Source organism: Delphinapterus leucas, chromosome 2 (assembly GCF_059928025.1).
Source record: "Delphinapterus leucas isolate spDelLeu-1000000601 "Yukka" chromosome 2, BTC_Dleu_Yukka2, whole genome shotgun sequence".
Lineage (NCBI taxonomy): Eukaryota > Metazoa > Chordata > Mammalia > Artiodactyla > Monodontidae > Delphinapterus > Delphinapterus leucas.
This window is the reverse complement of record NC_143130.1, coordinates 74,313,478-74,335,241: the sequence shown is the minus strand read 5'-3', so window position 1 is coordinate 74,335,241 and position 21,764 is coordinate 74,313,478. Positions and strand designations below refer to the sequence as shown.

The 21,764-nt window shown below is 38.9% G+C and overlaps 1 protein-coding gene across 6 annotated transcripts in view; it reads left to right on the top strand.

The window, feature by feature from the left end:
- The window catches only part of USP3 (ubiquitin specific peptidase 3), a 213,334-nt gene that overhangs the window by 164,303 nt on the left and 27,267 nt on the right, over positions 1-21,764 (top strand). For 4 of the 6 annotated variants that reach the window (XM_089904424.1, XM_089904403.1, XM_022579718.3 and 1 more), the window contains 7 exons: positions 1,764-1,845; positions 3,370-3,452; positions 5,010-5,123; positions 7,757-7,870; positions 11,450-11,596; positions 15,345-15,451; positions 15,629-15,709. In XM_089904424.1, coding sequence (XP_089760550.1) covers positions 1,764-1,845; positions 3,370-3,452; positions 5,010-5,123; positions 7,757-7,870; positions 11,450-11,596; positions 15,345-15,451; positions 15,629-15,709 — 728 coding nt within the window. The remainder of the gene's footprint in view (positions 1-1,763; positions 1,846-3,369; positions 3,453-5,009; positions 5,124-7,756; positions 7,871-11,449; positions 11,597-15,344; positions 15,452-15,628; positions 15,710-21,764) is intronic. The other 2 variants (XM_089904416.1, XM_089904432.1) reach the window with 2 other exon arrangements.

The following is a 21,764-nucleotide window of genomic DNA, read 5'->3' as shown; positions in this document are numbered from 1 at the left end:
TAGCTACCAAATTATTTCTTCCTGCCACTTATAGTTTTCTCTAAGAAAAGACTATCATCTCAATGACAAATAAATTCATCAGAACTGAGTCAAAGGGAAAACCGGAAGTTCGAGACCCTGCATATGCGTTTGAGCAGATGTTGAATCTTTTATTTCCATTTATTTCTTCGTCAGGCAAAAGCTGTCACAGACTCTGCCTTGTCTACACTTCTCCTTGGTCCCACTGAAAAAGCTACTTTGCGGTCCTTTTTCTATGTCGATAAACATGACCTAAATCTATTTTTATTTTTTCAAACATAGCCTTTACTCTGTAATGGAAGCTACAATGAAAGAACTATGATTACATTTGAGTTTTACTTTAGACTGTTTAGCGTATCCTCTGGAGAAGCACTGCGCACCAGAAACGTTGTATTGATCTACACTGCCCAGTATGGTAGCCACTGGACACACGTGACTATTGAGCACTTGAAAATTAGCTAGTGTGACGAGGAACTGAATTTTACATTTTTAAGTTTAATTAATTTAAATTTATTAGCCACATGTTGTGAGCAGCTACCATATTAAATAGCGTGGATCTGAAGGATTCTGCCATTTTGAGAATCATTGATGATAAAATTTAATAACATTTTTAAAAAGCTAAATGCTTTTCTTGGTATAGGTTAAAACCAAAAGTTAACTATTAGGCATTGTCACAGTACATACACTGTGCTTGTGAGTGAACTTCTTTACTTACAGAATTTGTGAAGGAATAACTTAACATCGTAGTACATATGGGATTATCTCTTCTTACCTTGTAGTCACCAGTACACTGAGAGGGACATACATTTCTGAAGACGTTTTTCCTAAGAATATTTTTAGATTTGAAACAGCTGACTGTCACTAGATCTGATGCTCTGAAGACAGTTCATGTGGAAATTTTGGAAAGAAAAATAATTATGTATTTTCTTTGGATTAACCTGGTACTTTTGGAAGATGGGAAAGAGTTGGTAGACTTAAAAAGTCTATATTGTTTAATAGTAACTTTCACTTCCTTTAGATTAGTTCCCCTGATACATAATAATTTTAAAGTGAAGATAGGAATTATTTCCTCTGAAGATAGGAATTATTTTCTAACAAATTTCAAACTTAATGTCTCTTTCAATGAGAAACATTTAGATAATTTAAATTCAGAATTTATGCGCTAATTAGAATTTGTTTTAGAATATGCTTTGTAGCAGAGCTGAATCAAATGAATTGATATATGCCTATGCGTCTATAATTTATTTATCATTCTGCAAACTCAGATTATATCATCATCTATTACAACATACTAACAAAGTATGATACCTTTATCAAAATTAAGAAAGAAGTGGCATAGAATTTGAGACTTAATGTTAAATCTCAGAATAATCATGTCAGACCAGTGTTTTTCTTTTTTACGAGTAGTGGGTGTTCTCTTGTTTGAAGCTTCACCGTTGATTAGGTAGATAGAGCGGTGGAGGAGAGGGACTGTCCATCAGACCACATCCACTTGGCCAGCGTTTCCGGGAAGCGCCCGGGGGGGTGGCAGCTTCCAGTCCCACCCTGCTGGAGGAGCAGTGGGGATTTCCAGGGGAAGTGGAACTCCTCAGTTACTTGAAACACTTGTGGGCCACAGTGGCCTAACAAGTCACTTCCAGGGCTCCATACCCTAGATACTTAGAACAGCCATGTTTACTCTGTCTTGCTGTGTAGTGTTGTGTATGTATGAACGTCTTTTTGACTGTCTGTTTGTGCTTTAATAGCTCAGCTTTCACAGCTGACAGGCATAGGAAAAGAAAACTTTTGGAAAACTCATCACTGAACAGCAAGTTACTAAAAGTAAATGTAAGTAATTAAAATGTATTCAGATATAAGAATTGGTTGAGCTCTAGTCACTGTTTGATTACAGTTCTAACATTAATGTTGCCCTTTATAAACTTTTATAAATGTATGCCTTGGATTTGGAATATTTTACAAAATGTTTGCCACTTGTACTAATGATTCTTGACGTGACTGAATACCCCAGCGAGTCTGTCTGTCAGTGCCTTCCTTCCGTCAGGATGACCACCGTGCTCCTCTGCCTTAGGAGGCATTTGTTCTTAACGCCTACTCATGTACCTTATTACTCCATCTCTGTAGGATCCCAAAGATCCTTGCTTCCTTCTGTTAAAGGTCCCTAGTGCAAATTCTACGGGTCTGGGGCTTCCCTGGTGGCACAGTGGTTAAGAATCCCCCTGCCAAGGCAGGGGGCACAGGTTCGAGCCCTGGTCCGGGAAGATCCCACATGTGGCGGAGCAACTAAGCCCGTGTGCCACAACTACAAGCCTGTGCTCTAGAGCCCGTGAGCCACAACTACTGAGCCTGTGTGCCACAACTAGTGAAGCCCGTGCACCTAGAGCCCATGATCTGCAACAAGAGAAGTCACTGCAATGAGAAGCCCGTGCACCTCAACTAGAGAAGGCCCGCACGTAGCAACAAAGACCCAACACAGCCAAAAAATAAATAAATAAAATAAAAATCTTAAAAACAAAAAAATGCTTTGGGTCTGAAGTTTTGGTAAGTTTTTTCCTTAGGGCCTTCATTAATACAATTTCACCATAAAAGAATATGCTTCCTCATTCTGATACCCATCTCTCTTACCAAATGTATGGCCATTAATGGAGTAACAAAGTTTAAAGATGACTAAATATTGTAAAATATACCAGTAATTTTGTCCTGCATCTACCTCTCTGCTGTCATGCTAGCTGTGTTTAGACACACAATTAAGTATTACAATTTCGTGGAAGAAGGAGCTAAAGTGATGCTTTGGGTTGGATGGGTAGATTCACTAACCATCTGTAGTACTCAGACATCACAGTGCATTTGTACAGCTAATCAAGAAACAAAGCCTTAGTCTTTAAGGGAAGTTCAGGTAGTTTTTTCAGATTGATATTCCATTGCTAGGAAAACACGTATTGGTCATTTGCATGGCTTAGAGTTAAAAGCTGGGGGACAGAAATACTTGGCATGTTTATATTTTTTCCAATTTGTAGTAGCTTTAATAGAGTCTTATGACGGTGTTAAGTCTTAAACTTATTTAAGGATCTTCCTGGTTTTTGCACTGTGTACTCCACAGTACTTATTAATGGTGACTTCCTCATAAACGTCCATTTAGAACAATCCTAGGATCAGAAACAGCCTTCCAAAAATATCCAGACACGTTTACAGAGAGTAGAAGGAGAATTTGAAATATTTGTTGGACTGAAAAGTATCAATTCCGAACTGGCTTGTTGTTAGAGTTTCAAATATAGGCCTTTGTTCTTCTTTGATGTTGAAACAGTTGGCCTTCTCTTGGTATTACTGAAGGCCACCTCTTGTTCCATTTTACAGGGAAGCACCACTGCCATTTGTGCCACAGGCCTTCGGAATTTGGGGAACACGTGTTTCATGAACGCCATCCTTCAGTCACTCAGGTACTGTTACAGTCACAGCTTAAGTATCTGACGTTAGCTTCTGGTGGAATGGTTAAGAGCAAAGGCTCTGGGTTCAGCTCCTGTCTCTGCCACTAACTCTAGCCTAGTAACTTGGGGCAAGTTGCCTCAGTTCCCTGTGCCTTAGTTTTCGCATCAGTGAAATTGGGGATAATAGTCTACCTCACGGGGCAGTCGGGAAGATACTGTATAATTTACATGAAGTGCTTAGAACAGTGCCTAGCGGTAACTAACTGTTAGCTGTTATTATTTAGTTCCTGTTCCTTCTTGAATAGGCTTGAGCACAGGCCAGCAAACTTCTGTAAAAGGCCAGATTAAATAAATATTTTTAACCTTTGCATGCCACATCCAGGCTTTCTCACACATCTTCTCCTCCCTTCAACACCCCTCTCCCTTTTAAACAACTCTTTAAAAATAATAAAACTCACTTTAAAAACGTAAAAGCTCACTGGCCCAGGGTCAGATTTGTCCTGTGGGCCATAGTTCAATCATTAGTTGAGTCTTAAGCATGGTCATAAGATCAGATGTTTAGAAGATCTTCAAAATGTAAGGTGAGCAGGGACTTCCCTGGCGGTACAGCGGTTGACTCTGTGCTTCCACGGCAGGGGGCTCGGGTTTGATTCCTGGTCAGGGAACTAAGATCCCACATGCTGCGTGGCCAAAAAAAAAAAAAAAAAAGAGTAAGATGAGCAGGAAAAATAAAATAGACAACAAGGCTGACCTAAGTTATACAGAAGAAATTATTTAGAAAGTTGCATACTTTTAGATTTTAATGTGGTATCAAAGACCACAGTAAATTATTTTCCCAAGGCCACCTTGCTAATGAGGAACAGAAGCCATGTGTGATCTCTCCTTAAAGGTACTGGCTCTCAGCTTATCTAGTCTTGCTCAAAGAAGAAATTCTAGTCACTACCGAATTCTCCTTGTTACTCTGTATACTGTATTTAAACAATATGGTTGGTTTCATGGCTTTTATTTGAGGAAATTATTGAAAACTTGGGAACAAAGGCCCTGAAAAGAAAGAAATGGTGACAGGCTACAGATGGGAAGGGGGAATTGAGGATTTCTGGAACAGAGATTTTGCTTTAAGGTCTTTGTTTATTTTTGCAAAGTCATCTACTTCTATTCCCTTTTAAAAAAATATTTATTTATTTGGTTGTTCTGGGCCTTAGTTGTGGCAGGCAGGCTCCTTAGTTGTGGCTCCAGGGCTCCTAAGTTGTGGCATGCAAACTCTTAGTTGCAGCTTGCATGTGGGATCTAGTTCCCTGACCAGGGATTGAACCCAGGCCCCCTGCATTGGGAGTGCAGAGTCTTACTCACTGTGCCACCAAGGAAGTCCCCCTTATATTGTTTTCTTGGAGTAAATGAGGAAGCTTAATGAAGAAATGCAATGTTAAGAGATTGCACTGAGTATCATTTGAATGAGAAATTGAAATATCACATTTTCAAAATCCATATACTGTATAGGTCTCATAGTGCTTTCTTTACTTCATAGTACATTTAAAAACTAATAATTTTTTTCCCTTCCTTTTAAAATAGTAACATTGAGCAGTTTTGCTGTTATTTCAAAGAGCTGCCTGCTGTGGAGTTAAGGAATGGAAAGACAGCAGGAAGGCGAACGTACCATACCAGGAGCCAGGGGGACAACAACGTGTGAGTCTAAGAATATGTCCTTTCTGGCTTTGAGCTACAGAACAAATGACTCTTACTGGTGATTTCCACTGCATTATCTGAGTTAATAGGCACGTGCATTAAAAAAAAAAAACAAACACCAAGACAACTCTCAATTGTGTTTAAGTATCTAGCTAGCAATCTTAATAATTGTTAGAATTCTTTTATTTCTATTTACCTAGTAGGCAGGACAAATGTAGCACTCCGCTTGCTGAGTGTGTGGATTTGGGCATTCTAAAATTGACATCTATGAAGAAAACACAGTTTTAGGTATAGACCGGCGTGAATATCATTAGTGTTTGTGAATTGATTTGTCTGATAGGGTTAGGTAAACCTGTCTTGGATAATTACATTAATTTGTAGTTATCAAATTAATTACAGAGCAGTACTGTCAATTTTTAGCTGGTATGGAAGGAGAAAAAAATTGACAAGTGATTACTGAGAACCAAACCAATATATATTCAAATTCAGTGCAGCCACGCTCTCTTTGGGGTTCAGAAAGATTTATCATATTATCATGACCGTAAGGGGTATCTTAACATTACTGAAATAGGGCTACGATTTATCATCTGTATGTATTTTAATGTAATGTTTTCCCTGCCTGCCCATCCCTGCTCCCACACACCCCATCCCCACACATTCTGAAAAGCCGTCTTATAATCTGACAGTGTTCTGCCTAGATGCCTGAGGGAGGATAGGATAGGCCGTGTTAGAATAGTGTGTAGTGTGGAGTATGCAGTGAAGCCAGGCATTGGAGCAGGGATGGAATGATATCACTAGAAGTGGTGTTTTAAGAGTTTACCTTGGTAGCAGCATATAGGATGAGCTGGAACGTGCCTGCATTCAAGGAGGCTTTTCACTTTATAGTCATTGGTTAGAGGGAATAGCCGTGAAATGAAGAGGAAAAAATACATGTGCACAAAAGTTAAGGGAAGAGTTAGTAGTACTTGATGCATTAGTGTCATTTAGGGTTTAGTTACGAATTATAGAAATTGCCGCTGGCCATTTTAGGCAGAAAAGGAATTTATTGAAAGTCTGTTGGTGAGCTTACCATTAGTGGACGCGGGGGAAATCAGGTCTGGAGTCTAGGCATCCATGAGGGTGTCCCATTAGGACCGCTGTCCATGCTGCACCGAAGTTCCCATTGCCAGCACTGCTGGAGTTGGGTGCTGGGTGGATGCTGCTGTTACTGCTCGGCCCCTGCACTCCTGACTGTGCTCTTTGCCACCAGAAACAATCTGGCACTGTTCCAGCTTCAAATAGGCATACCCAGGCCGTGTACCTGAGTCCTAGCTTCAAGGGGGAGCGGGTGGGGGCTGAGAGAGCAAGTACCTGGCCTTTTCAGCTTCCACAGTAGGAGGCAGGCTTTGACTCTTAAGGTGGGGTTCCTCAAACATAGGATGAGGGTTCAGGTACTAGGAAGTAAAAAATATGATTTGTATCTCAGGAACCTACTGGATAACAGGGGTTAAGAAAGAAGATAGTGAGATTCTCTGTGATATCAACCAAGTATCCACGAGTATGGTAGCTGTATTGACACATACGGTCATTGAAGTTGAGGAGGTGTATAAACTTACCTACATGCATAGAAGACCAAAACTAACGGTGACTTAAACATCCGTGGTTTATCTTCTCACATAAAAGTTGGAGGTTATCCATCTAGGTTTGTTTCACACAATCATTGGGCTCCTCTGGCTTTCTGTCCCACCAGCCCTGGGTGAGACTCTTATCCACATCATCCACAATGGTGCTGGCGCACCACCGTTTCGTCCTCATTCTAGCTGGAAGGCAGAAGGAAGGGGTGAATGAGAAGGACCACTCTTTCTCTTTAAGGGAATTTGTCAGAAGTTGGGCACACTCAAAAATTTTTTTTTATTCCAGGAGCTCATGTGCCAAGAAAAAAATGGATTTTTTTTTTATTCCAGGAGCTCATGTGCCAAGAAAAAAATGGAAGTTGTATTCCTGTGAGAGAAGGGGCGATTGGAGACTGAGGGGCCGTAGGGAGAGTACGGAGAGCAGGTTTAGGACACAGTGAGTTAGAAGAGACAAGAGGGCAGCCAGTAGAAAATTCCTGTTGGAACCTGGAGACAGCTGAGTAAAAGTGGTCATGAGAAAAATCTGGAGTTTAGATTTGGATTTGAGAGTCATTGGTATAGAGGTGAGTGTTGAAGCTTTGTGGCCAGATGAACTCTGCGGCAGAGATGAGCAGCCACGCACCGAGGTCTGGGGAGTGCGCTCCTAGAGAGTGGCAGGAAGGAGAAAGGCAAGAGATGGAGAGAGAGATTCTATTACTTGTTTTATGGGTTTTTTTGAAACATTTCATCCTTAGGTAATTTGATTTGTAACTTATCCATTGCTTTATTTTACAAGTATGGCAGTACTTTGGCATACTCAGAGTTCACCATATAGTTAAAAAACTAGTTTTGTCTGTAATCACTGCTATTTGTATGGGTTTTGAGATGCTGTACTTAGCTGTCAGGTTGAGTTCAGAAGAGACCAAACTCTTATTATGTTTTCATTTTTTATTTGTGGATTTTAGACAGTTTGGCATTATGTATCGAAATAGCAGCCTCTCACTAATGCCGAGGGTCTCATCATCCCCTGCTCTTTTCTAGGTCTTTGGTGGAAGAGTTTAGAAAGACACTCTGTGCATTATGGCAAGGTAGCCAGACTGCATTTAGCCCAGAGTCCTTATTTTATGTTGTTTGGAAGATTATGCCGAATTTTAGGTAAGTATTATTTAATGAAGGATGTTTAAAACATTAATATTAGTCTTTACACTGTTCCTGAAACAATTTCCAACAGTGGTGGTATTCTCAATAATGAAACCAGTGTTTTGTTTTTTAAGGAGAAGAGCAGAAGTTGGATATATCCTACTAGACAAATGTGTTTAAATAATAGACCTTAGAAAAAAATCTTTAACAAAAGGCAGGGCATTTTGTTGTTATAAAAACAGAGCCCTTATAAATAACTTACGTGCTCTAGGAAAACATACTGGACAAAATTTCCTTGATTTTTTCAAAATCTTATACAGAGTAATTATCATCATACACCGTCCTGTTATTTCAGCTAAAAAAAAAAAATCCAAATGTAGTCAGTAGAAAACCATGGTATCGTATTCACTGTTCTGGTCTGGGTTCTGAAGACCTTACAAGACTGTAGTTAAGTCCATTGGGATTCATTCGCTTTCCAGAAGGTAACACAATTAACACATCATCTCCTAATGTGGTTATAGAGTCACAGCGTTTCCCGTGTTCTTTATCTTGTCTCGCTTGAGTGGGGAAACAGCCCTGCTGTCAGAGAAATCTCCCTCTTCTCCTAAGCTAGTCCTCCCCGTAGGTAACAGCAGATCTGAAGCACTACGGGTGCTTGACAGCAGCCTTCACCACCACCTGCTGATTTTATCTTTCTGAAGCACGTCATGGTTCTTACTAGCCATGATTTTGGCGCCTTATGTACAGCCCTCTCTTTCTTTTTTAAAACCAGCACGCTCTGGTAAAACTCAGCAATACATCTTGCTTTACTGTTTCAGAGTGGTTTAGATATATTGGTAGTATGGAGAAATGTCTAAAGGGTAACAGCTTCAAAGGACTGTAATTTGTTGCCTTGCCATAAGAGTCTAGCCTTGAGGATCAGATGTAATTGACTATTGTTAACCCTGGTCTTTGTTTTGAAGGAAATTTCTTTTATATTTCATGTTATTTATTTTGTAAGAATTTTAGAATTTCCTGACTCTAAATAGGAAAGGTAGAAATGATTAAGTTACTGCTAATCACGTCTGGACTTGATACAAAATTTCTAACCATCACCTACTTAGACTCTTGATGGGGATTTAATCTTTGTGTTTGGTTATTATTATAAAAATTGCTTCCATTTGTTGAATGTCTATTCAAAATTTCTAACCATCACCTACTTAGACTCTTGATGGGGATTTAATCTTTGTGTTTGGTTATTATTATAAAAATTGCTTCCATTTGTTGAATGTCTATTATGTGTCGAGCACTTTCGGTATTGTATATCTGACCTTCATTAAGAAACACAACAAAATTCCCATCAGGGTAAGAAGTGTTAGCCCATCTGAAAGAGGACGGAACTGAGACAGAGGAGAGTAGTTTGTTCAGTTTTATACATCTGGTAGGCGTTGGGACCAGAATTAGAACCCAGGTCTTCGTGGTGTTGGTCAGCGATAGACGTGTTAACAGTAATTTGTCCACGTGCCCCCAGTGAGGCCCACCAACCACCTTTATACTCTTCTACTTGGTTCCCATGGTGACTCAGTTCCCTCTTCATCTAATAGAATTCTACTTTTCATCTAAATCTGCCCGTATCTCTGTTCTTTCTGGTTTCTTTAGCCCAGCTGTGAGCATGATTTCGTTTTTAGCTGCTTAATTTTACTCATTCTATTATTCCTACCAATGAAGGGAAAGAACTTTTGGAATAGGTAACCAGCTTGAGAAATTCGGATGGCGTTTCCGGAGTGATTCCTATCACATATGAACTCTTAGATTTCCTTAACGACTGATCAGAATAGGATGTCTGTGTGTGTTCTTAGCAGGGCTTTCTCTTCGTTCTGTAGTAATTCAGATTGTTCCTCACTTTCATGTAATCGGAGAATAATTTTCTCTTGGTTAGCTCTAGATCTTGAGATTATATCATGAATAAAGTTTTAGTGCAGGGTCACTGCACAGTGCCCAGGTGTGAGGTAGGGTTTTCTTCTCGTAATTGTTACTCCTATTATGTGTACAGGGTAAAAGTTCTTAGAACATGCCGAAGTGGAAATGCAATGGGGTCTTGAATTATGTTTGTATTTATAATCCCAAAGTAAAATTTTTTAAAGTTTAGAAAGCCCATTTTCCTTGATTAACATGTGACAGTATCTAGGGAGTGTGATACCTTGGAATAAAATAAGAGGAGCCTGGGGAGTTCCCTGGTGGCCTACTGATTAGGATCCCGGGCTTTCACTGCTGTGGCCTGGGTTCAATCCCTGGTCGGGGAACTGAGATCCCGTAAGCTGCGCGGCATGGCCTAAGGGCGAAAAAAGTGAGGAGCCTGAAATACAATCACGCATGTAGAAGTAGGAACAACTTTCCTCTATTAAATAAATAAATAAATGCAGAAAAAAAAGTACCCTAAATGTAATCAACAGCTTTGGACATAGAAATCATCAGAGCTGTTCTTTCTCTTTTCCCACCCAAACCAAGAGCCAGTCACTTAGCAGGGAAACTGTTCCTGAGTTTGAACTTCCCAGCAGACATATATCTGCAGACATATATCTACTTGCCACACTTCTTATGGCTTCCTAGCATGCCCAGCTTTTCCTGTCCTTTCTTTTTTCTTTTTTGCGGTACGCGGGCCTCTCACTGTTGTGGCCTCTCCCGCCGCAGAGCACAGGCTCTGGACGCGCAGGCTCAGCCTTCCATGCCTGTAAAAATGTAGGCAGTAGTCTTTCCTATCCATAATTTTATGAATGTACTTTAGATATCATTGCTGGATTTATCTACATAAACCTCTGTTACCTTCCAACTATACCAGCTTAATTTTCTGTCAGATTTCATTACTGTTCACTTGTCATTGATCTGTATTAGTAGAAGACTTCCATAGAATTTCCTGACTGAATATAGTGTAAGAAGTAACCTCAGAATATGTTGCTGTATATATTAAAGTTTTAGGCTAGAGCATAATTATAAGTCAATGCGTTTTAAAGTTTTTATTTATTATTTAAAAAATCTCTTGAATCAGAGATTAGGATGCAAGTATAGAATGCTATACATCTTTAACTCTTTAGATAAAGTTTTTCTTCCTTTCAGCCAGTGTTTAAAAATTAGTATCTTTCAGTCTAAAGATTTAGTTTTAAATTCCTTATTTCTTGTAATGGTGGTTTAGACCTAGTTTTCTGGTGCAGGTTAAGATGTGAAATTTTAACATTTGAGCATCTTCTAGAGAGGCCATGTGGGAAATGGGAAGATTCACAGTCCATCCAGGAGACATGTTACTCTCCTGTTGCAGGACTTCAGGCAGGTCACACAACCCCTTTTTTGCCCCTCAGTTTTCCTCTTAAGTGAGGTCAGTTGAGATCACTAGAAGTCCAGTTAGCTCTACTATTCTGTGTTTTCAAACTTGTTTTTCAGTAGTGGAATTCTGTCTTGAAGGTGCTTTTACATGTAAAACAAGGAGGAAGTGAGGAGCAAGAATCAGGGCGCCTCCCTGTGCTCTGAGCGCAGGGCTGTGGCCCTTCTCAACACTTTGCCCTCCTGCCTGTTTGGCTGGGCAGGCGGAGCCCCACAGTGACTGTTTCTGTTTGCTTCAAGGGGCTATCAGCAGCAGGACGCTCATGAGTTCATGCGCTACCTGTTAGACCACCTGCACTTGGAACTCCAGGGCGGTTTCAACGGTATTTCCCGCTCATCAATTCTGCAAGAGAATTCTACTCTGTCTGCAAGTAACAAATGTTGCATGTAAGATTTAGTTTCCTTTTTGTTTTCTGGGAAGACCTCAGGTTGCTACTGGTGTTCTTGTTTATTAGATTTATAATGGAAGGTGGGAAGTTTTCTGGACCTTTGCTGAAACTTTTGTGCACTTGAACTTTGTGACCAAGGGGACTAGCATCGAAGGCATCTTGTACTTGCATCCAGGTGTAGTTCTAATCGTTATTTGCTATAGATTATTTTTAAACTTGAAAAAATAGAAAACATTTGTACAATTTAACACTTAAAAATTTTCCTCCAACTGCATTGAATAATGTATGGGAGACAATTTTCATATACTAAAATAATTACATTTGTTCACTAATAACAGGCTTAAAATATTTTGAATGTGAATTTTTCTAAAGCCTCATTTGGACTTAAATTTTCCAAAAATATGTCTGTTCTTTAATCAAATTGAGGCATTCGTAACTTTTCAGAATTTTTTTTTTTGCCTCTCAGTATGAACAAAACAAACCTTTTGGGTTGCTTTCCCAGGTACTGATACCCCAAAATATACATTGAGATCAGAATGTTTATTTTGCTGAGGGAGAGAAAAATTGACTTTTATTTCAGCTTGGATCTTGGTTAGTTGTCTCCTTTTGTTCAAATTTTGGGAAAAGTTTCATATTGACCTATGCAGGAAAGGGATTATAAGACGAACTCCCCAAAGAAAGAAGAAAAGAGTAAGTTATATATAGGGTTTGCTGTAGTATATTGCCTGACAGTCCGTAAATCGGATTTTGTGTAAGATAAGGTCTTTTTAATGACAGAGCAGTCTCAACAGCCAATCTGACTGTATCAGAGATGGGCAATCAATATGAATTGCCATACTTTTTTAAATGTTTGAACCTAGGTCCTAGGAGCTATGGTTCACATTAGAATCCAGTACAGAAAGGGAAGGACCTGTGATCTGGTAGAAATGTTCTTGCTGCTAGCACCCAATCAAACATAGTATTAAATGAAAAATTCTGTTTTGTATTTTAGGATGATATATTCATACACAAAGAATATTGAGCTGGGCTCTATGAAGGATAGTCTGTGTGAAGTGAGAGGATAGTCTGTGTGAAGTGAGAGGATATATGTCTTTATTATTTTATTTGATGCCCAGGGCACCCTTAGGGAATCACATTGTGTGATATAAGATGTTCTTTTAGTAACTAATGAGTTTTCAAGTAATTTTAAGTTCCAGTAGTGAGTTAGGAAGATAAAAAAATTATTAAGTATTCAAAACTCAGGCTCCTTTATATTCCCTTAAATTCACTGGAGGATGCATTTCAGAATGTAAGGATCATATTTGCTAAAACTACAAAAAAAGTCTCCTGTATTTATTCGTATAAACACACTGAACCCTACTGAAGGTGGGGGTGAGGATGGTAGAAATAAATGGCGGATGTGTTCTTTTTAACACATAGAAAATCATGAGTGCCAATATAAAGGAACTTTGCAGCATAATAGCCTGTCCAAGTAGCCAATATTTAAACTCCCTCGTTGTGTAGTTATGATAGATGGAACAGTGATTTTGAAATAATTCGTGAACCTTGTTTAAGTCATTGTATAATGACTAAGCTTAATGCCATACACATCAGATAGCCAAGAATTCATTAGTATCTTTTTCTCAGAGGAAGAAATTATAAAGGAAGAAGTACATTGAGTTTAAATGTACTGCTTTTTAATAAAGCAGTTTCCATTTTAATTAAAGGCAGCAGCAGTGTGTGTGAACATCAGTATAAAAGGGTCAGTCATAGTCCCTTTATTTTTCAGTAGATTTTTTTTGGGGGGGGTATATCCTTTGTGATACAGATATTAAATCTGAAACCTGAAATGGCCATTATATCCTACAGTTCCCATTGTATCTTCCCTTTGTAATTTACTAAAGCCATGTGTATCCTATGAACAACTTAAAAAAATAAGAAAGCTACACTATGTTTCTTTTGCCAGTAAGGAAGGAAGCCCTTTCATAGAAAAGGACGCAAACTTTTAAAATAATAGAATTGCTCAGGTAAGTTTTGTCTGTCTCATCATTGCAGTAGGTCTAATTTGGAGCAACTCGAAGTACGGTTCAGTGTATTAGGAGTACTATTGACTGCAAGTGACAGAAACCACCTCAAATTGCTATTAGCGAAAAAGAGCAATATACTGGCTCAAGTAACTGCACAAAAGTTATTATCTGTGTTCACTGTAGTACTATTAATGACAGCACACAAATGAACCTCAGTATCCATTGATATTTTTGTGTTTATTCTGATGTTGCAGTGAAACCCAAAGCCATTTTGGGTTTTTTTTTTTTTTTTTTTTTTTGCGGTACACGGGCCTCTCACTGTTGTGGCCTCTCCCGTTGTGGAGCACAGGCTCAGCAGCCATGGCTCACGGGCCCAGCCGCTCTGCAGCATGTGGGATCTTCCCGGACCGGGGCACGAACCCGCATCCCCTGCATCGGCAGGCGGACTCACAACCACTGCGCCACCAGGGAAGCCCGCCATTTTGGTTTTTAAAATAATATTTTTTTATTGAAGTATAGTTGATTTACCCATTAATATTATATATTAGTTAAATTAAGAGAAGGAGCATAGTGTCCACAGCAGGTGCTCAGGTTAGGCCAGCTGTGTGAACTTGAGCCAAGTTATTTAACCTCTGAACCTCAGCTTCCTGGTCTGCAAAATGGGGATGATCTTATCTACCTCAGAGTTGTTGTGAGGATTAATTGATTTACATGGAAAGTACCTAGAATGGAGCCTGGCATGTAAGTGCTAAATAATATAAGTGCCTGCTAATCATGCTGTCACTGGTGCACTATTCTTGTGCATTCTCTGTCCATACCGTGGCAGGCTGTGCACCTGTGAGTTGCATTCTCTGTCCATACCGTGGCAGGCTGTGCACCTGTGAGTTACATGTCCAAGATACATACTTAGGAAAGAAAAGCAAAAGGCAAGTATGATCCTGATTATTGTTATAAAAGATGTTTACAACACTCTAAGGGCTTTCTTTTTGGTAAGCACTTGTCTAAAAGCACTGTAGGTATATTCCCATTTCATCGTCACCAGGCCTCTGAGGTAGATAGATGTTATGCCTGTTTCACATTTGATGAAGCTGAGGCACAGAGAGGTTAAGTACTATTAGGACAGTTGGTTTCTTATTGTTCTTAAAGTGCTGTACATATTATCTCCACAAGGGAATCATTATATTGTTTTAAGTGAGCTTTTTAAACGGCTTGTTGATAGTAATATCCAGCACTTCAAATGTGCAGTCATATCTCCACCAGTGATTACTAAGTATGTATTAAATTTGTTTACCTCATTTTCCCCATCTAAAAAAATCTGAAACTATCTTTGATCAAGGTTGTTGTTCAAAGTAAAGTAATTGAGAGTGCTCCCCATAATATGAGAAGTCTTGCAAAGGGTCCAATCTAAGGCAGTTCCCTCTTTTCTGAGGGGTATAATTGAGGGAAAGGGGTCCTGTTGCCCGAGTACAGGCACGTACGTGATCTGTTAGTAATGGCAACTGTTCAGTGTTTGTTTGTTAGTAACTTTTGTACAAAGTAGTGGGATTGGGAGAGGAGCTGGGGGAAGGACAGTGGCTTAAACCTTTCACTTGGTATACATCTATATATAGGTTCAAAATTTTTGTGTTATTTTATAATTTAAATTAATAAATGATATATATACACCCCCAAACAGAGCCACCTATAGGAGGACCTTTTACACATATTTACTGAGATGTTTTCCTGTGTGATTTTCTTTAGAAATGGAGCATCTACAGTTGTCACGGCTATATTCGGAGGCATTCTCCAAAATGAGGTTAACTGCCTCATATGTGGGACAGAATCTAGAAAGTTTGATCCATTCCTAGGTAAGACATATTTGGCATATGGAGATATGATACTGTATTAAAATAATAACTGTAATGTTTCCTTTGAAAACTAAGACAGTAAAGAGATAAATCCTTAAAAATACATCAGTTTTTGAAAGTATTTTTTGAGTGTGGTTATATGCCTTTAACAGTTCTGTTTTCCTGTTTCCTTTGAAGACCTTTCATTAGACATTCCAAGTCAGTTCAGAAATAAGCGCTCTAAGAATCAAGAAAATGGACCAGTTTGTTCATTACGAGGTAAAGATACTTTGATGTTCTAGAATTTTTTCCCCCTTGAAATAGCAAATAATTGTTGTAATTAATTTGTGTTAACAAAAGTCAAACCTGAATGTCTCTTCTTGTACAAAAAAATTCTGTTTGGCAAGAATGCCTGCCAGCCAGAGATACTGACCTGCCAGGTGAAACATATTTCTCACCTTTCTCCTCTTTTTAAAACTAGTTTAAAATTGAAAGTTTGTAACAAAACTTTTTCTGATCTAATGAAATAGAATTTATTCTATGGATATTCTACTAGTAACCACAGGAAGAAAGAACCTCAGAAAAGTTTTATAAATTATGGTGTCATTCACTCTTTTGTATGACTAATAATTTGAGAGCTCTCTTGATGACATAACTGTTGGCTAAGCCTTTTAATCTTGCTTTTAATTGCAAGATTCAAATTCACATTTACTTTCAGAGATTTCTGAACAGATTTTTTCCTTGATGAGTATTAACTACTTTAGTCAAGGCAGAAGACCTGTCCTTGACCAACCACTAAAATGACTAATTGTTCTTTTTAGTCATAGAAAGAAGAAACTAGGATAGAAAAAAGAAAGAGTTATTAGTATGTGTTGTCATTAAGTACCTCTCCAGTGAAGGCAAGTAAAGTTTCTACCCTGAATTACATGTTCACTAAAAGTTTTAGGGAGTATTGTCATAATGATTAATATACATATAATGTAAACTTTTCTTACAAAACAGAAGATTCTGTTGGTCTAAAACTGTACTGTCCAATATGCAACCATGAAGTCACATGTGCCTATTAAAATTTAAATCAATCAAAGTGAAATTTCAAATTCCATTGCTCAGTTATACTAGCCGTATTTAGAGTGCTCGGGAGCCACCTGGGGCCAGTGGCTACTGTAGTGGTCAGCACAGATGTAGAACATTTCCACTGTTGCAGAAAGTTCAACTGGACGGTGCTGCTGTAGAAGCAAATTATCCTGTAAAATGTATATGAAAACACTTTGGTCTCCACCTATACAACAGTGTTGATTGTCTCTTTTGAACAGGAGTACAGAAGAAATTTAAGGAAGCCCCATCCATGCCACTTCCCTCTAAAATATGTGGCTCTAGTATGTTTCTCTAAAACTGTTTTTGGCCTATTTGAGATTAAGAAAATATCACAGTATACTTGTAGCAGCAAGTGTCTGTCAGATCATTTTCCCTTTATATCTATGGCATATGAATACAGGCTAACTTAAGCATAAAACAAATATTATTTGACCATTTAGAGGGGAAATCAGTGAAAGTTAAAGGAATTAGCCTCAAATTATATAATCTAATCTAAATTAGATTGACTTCATCTTAATAAGAACACTAATAATATTAATGTAGTAAAAAATACTGTTCCTTAATATCTATATCTGGGTATCTATTTGAATCATAATTCCTCATGTTAAACAAAACCGTTAGTCCAGATGATTTTTGACTGATTGGAAGACCCAGAGACACTCATTTGCTCAGGTTTCTTTCCTCCTTCCTTCAGTGCTGATTCCCCCCACCCCTCCTGAATTGGTCATACATGGCTCTTATTGCCTCTGTAACATTTCACTTAGACTTAATGCCCTAATACTGAGAGATGTTCCTTTCTTGAGACCATCCAGGAGAGTGTATGACACAGCTTACTTAGGTGGTTGACTGGTACTAAAACAAGAATAGTGGCAAATGGAATTTGCCTCATATCCCAAGTAGTATTTTTCTTGGCTCCTTGGTATTAGCATCAGGGGGCCCAGACCATCCTGAGGTGTTGAGGGTTTGGCTAGAAACATGTTTCCTGTATTCTCAGCTGGCTTTCCTTTGAATTCATTTTGTTAAAGAGCTTACTGTCAGCTTTAGAAAGTCTAAACCATGCAGTATCTGCGAAATGCAACAAAATGAGATTTTCAGACGATCAAGAAGCCACCTAGTAAAGGACCCAGAGGGCTAGAAAAATTTCCAGATGAAAAGGCAGCATATTTCAGAGACTTTCACAAGGGAACTGAACAGTACAACATCAAAAATATAACCAGGCTGCCTCGAGAGACAAAGAAGCGCATGCAGTGGCAATTATCTTTCATGATGAAGCATCAGAGACATTCGCCTTGGAGGGCTCAACTTCTGCTTAAGAATGAGGGAGAGGCTGGAGACAAGATGGTGGAGTAGAAGGACTTGAGCTCACCTCCTCTCACAAAAACACCAAATCACAACTAACTGCTGAACAACCATCAACAAAAAAGACTCGAACCTACCAAAAAGATATTCTATACCCAAAGACAAAGAAGAAGCCACAATGAGACGGTAGGAGGGGCACTTCTACAATATAATCAAATCCCATATCTGGCAGGTGGGTGACCTACAAACTGGAAAATAACTATATCACAGAGATTCCCACAGGAGTGAGAGTTCTGAGCCCAATATCAGGCTTCCCAGCCTTGGGGTCTGGAATCAGGAGAAGGAGTTCCCAGAGCTTTTGGATTTGAAGGCCAGGGGGGCTTGAGTGCAGGAGCTCCATAGGACTGGAGGAAACAGAGACTCCACTCTTGGAGGACGCACACAAGGTTTCACATGCACTGGGACCCAGGGCAAAGCAGTCATAGGAGCCTGGGTCAGGCCTACCTGAGGGTCTTGGAAGGTCTCCTGGGGATGTGGGGTTTGACTGTGGCTCACTATGGGGACAAGGACACTGGTGGCAGACACCCCAGGGAATACTCAATTGGTGTGAGCTCTCCTGGAGGTCACCATTTTGGCAAAGAGACCTGACCCCACCCACATTGCTTACAGGCTTCAGTGCTGGCACACTTCAGGCCAAACAACCAACAGGGTGGGAACAGAGCCTCACCTGTCATCAGACAGGCTGCCTAAAGTCATCCAGAGCCAACAGCCACCTATAAATACACCTCCTGAGATGGCCCTGCCCACCAGAGGGACAAGACCCAGCTCCACCCACCAGGGGGCAGACACCAGAACCAAGAAGAATTACAGTCCGGCAGCCTGGGGAACAGAGACCTCAAACACACAAAGTTAGATAAAATGAGATTGCAGAGAAATATGTTCCAGGTGAAAGAACAAGATAAAACCCCAGAAGAACAACTAAATGAAGTGGAGATAGGCAATCTACTTGAAAAAAAAAATTCAGAGTAATAACAGTAAAGTTGATCCAAGATCTCGGAAAAAGAATGGAGGCACAGACCAAGAGGATACAAGAAATGTTTAATAAAGAGCTAGAAGCTTTAAAGAACAAACAAGAGATGAACAATACACTAGAAGGAATCAGTAGTAGAATAAATGAGGCAGAAGAACGAACAAGTGAGCTGGAAGACAGACTGGTGGAAATCACTGCTGTGGAACAGAATAAGAAGAATGCAAAGAAATGAGGACAGTCTAAGAGACCTCCAGGGTAACATTAAACATACCAACATTCGCATGATATGGGTCCCAGAAGGAGAAGAGAGAAAGGGCCTGAGAAAATATTTGAAGAGAGATAATAGCCAAAAACTTCCCTAACATGGGAGAGGAAACACTGTCAAGTCCAGGAAGTGCAGAGAATCCCATACAGGATAAACCCAAGGAGGAACACACCAAGACACATATTAATCAGATTGACAAAAATTAAAGACAAAAAGAAAATATTAAAAACAACAAGTGAAAAGCAGCAAATAACATACAAGGGAATCCCCATACGGTTATCAGGTGATTTTTCAGCAGAAACTCTGCAGGCCAGAAGGGAGTGGCATGATATACTTAAAGTGATACAAGGGAAAAACCTACAACCAAGAATACTCAACCCAGCAAGGCTCTCGTTCATATTCAACAGAGAAATCAAAAGCTTTACAGACAAGCAAAAGCTAAGAGAATTCAGCACCACCAGTTCTATGACAAATGCAAAAGGAACTTCTCTAGGTGGAAAAGGCCACAGCTAGAAATGAGAAAATTACGAATGGGAAAGCTCACCAATAAAGGTAAACATACAGTAAAGGTAGGAAATCATCAAACCACAAATATGATATCAAAATCAGCAATTGTGAGGAGAGTACAAATGCATTTGAAATTAAGAGACCAGCAACTTAATCCTGTATGTATATATAGATACATATATTATATATATATTATATATATATAATATATAGATATATATATCAAAACCTCAATGTAGCTGCAAACCAAAAATCTATAATAGACACATGAAAAAGAAAAAGCAGTCCAAACACAACACTAAAGATAGTCATCAAATCACAAGAGAACAAAAGAGGAAGGGAAGAAAAAAGACCTACAAAAACAAATCCAAAATAATTAACAAAATGGCAATAAGAACATACTGATAATTACCTTAAACATAAACAGATTAAATGCTTGAACCAAAAGACACAGATTGGCTGAATAGATACAGAAACAAGACCCATATGTATGCTGTCCACAAAAGACCCACTTCAAATCTAGGGACACATACAGACTGAAAGTGAGGACATGGAAAAAGCTATTCCATGCAAATGGAAATCAAAAGAAAGCTGGAGTAGCAATACTCATATCAGACAAAATAGACCGTACAAGACTGTTACAAGAGAAAGAAGGATATTACAAAATGACCAAGGAATCAATCCAAGAAGATATAACAATTGTAAATATATATATGCACTCAACATAGGAGCACCTCAATATATAAGGCAAATGCTAATAGCCATAAAAGGAGAAATCAACAGTAACACAGTAATAGTGGGGGACTTTAACTCCCCACTTACATCAATGGACAGATCATGCAGACAGAAAATAAATAAGGAAACACAGGCCTTAAATGACACATTAGACCAGACGGATTGACATTTACAGAACATTCCATCCGAAAGCAGCAGAATACATCTTCTCAAGTGCACATGGAACATTCTCCAGGATAGATCACATGTTGGGCAACAAAGCAAGCCTTGGTAAATTTAAAAAAACTGAAATCATATCAAGCTTCTTTTCTGACCACAATGCTGTAAGATTAGAAATCAACTACAAGGAAAAAACTAAAAAAACAAACATATGGAGGCTACACAGTATGCTGTCAAACAACCAATGGATCCCTGAAGAAATCAAAGAGGACGTCAAAAAGTACCTGGAGACAAATGAAAGCCAGGATGATACAAAACTTATGGGACACAGCAAAAGCAAAAGCAGTTCTAAGAGGGAAGTTTTCTTCTTAGGAAACAAGAAAAATCTCAAGTAAACAACCTAACCTTACACCTAAAGCAACTAGAGAAAGAACAAACAAAACCCAAAGTTAGTAGAAGAAAAGAAACCATAAAGATCAGAGCAGAAATAAATGAAATAGAGAGGAAGAAAATAACAGAAAAGAACAAGGAAACTAAAAGCTGGTTCTTTGAGAAGATGAGCAAAATTGATAAACCTTCAGCCAGACTCATCAAGAAAAAAAGGGAGAGGGCTCAAAAAAATAATAGAAATGAAAAAGAAGTTACAGTGGACACCATAGAAATACAAAGGATCATAAGAGACAAGCAACTATGTGCCAATAAAATGGACAACCTAGAAGAAATGGACAAATTCTTAGAAAGGTACAAACTTCCAAGATTGAATCAGGAAGAAACAGAAAATACGAGCAGACCTATTATAAGCACCAAAATTGAAACTTGATTTTAAAACTTCAGACAAACGGAAGTCCAGGAGCAGATGGCTTCACAGGCAAAGTCTATCAAACATTTAGAGAAGAGTTAACACCTATCCTTCTGAAACTATTCCAAAATACTGCAGAGGAAGGAACACTCCCAAACTCATTCTATGAGGCCATCATCACCCTGATAACCAAAACCAGACAAAGGTACCACAAAAAAGTAACTTACAGGCTAATGTCACTGATGAACATAGCTGCAAAAATCCTCAACAAAATACTAGCAAGACATCCAACAATACATTAACAGGATCATACACCATGATCAAGTGGGATTTATCCCAGGGATGCAAGGATTTTTCAATATCCTCAAATCAATCAGTGTGATATACCACATTAACAAATTGAAGAATAAAAACCATATGATCATCTCAATAGATGCAGAAAAAG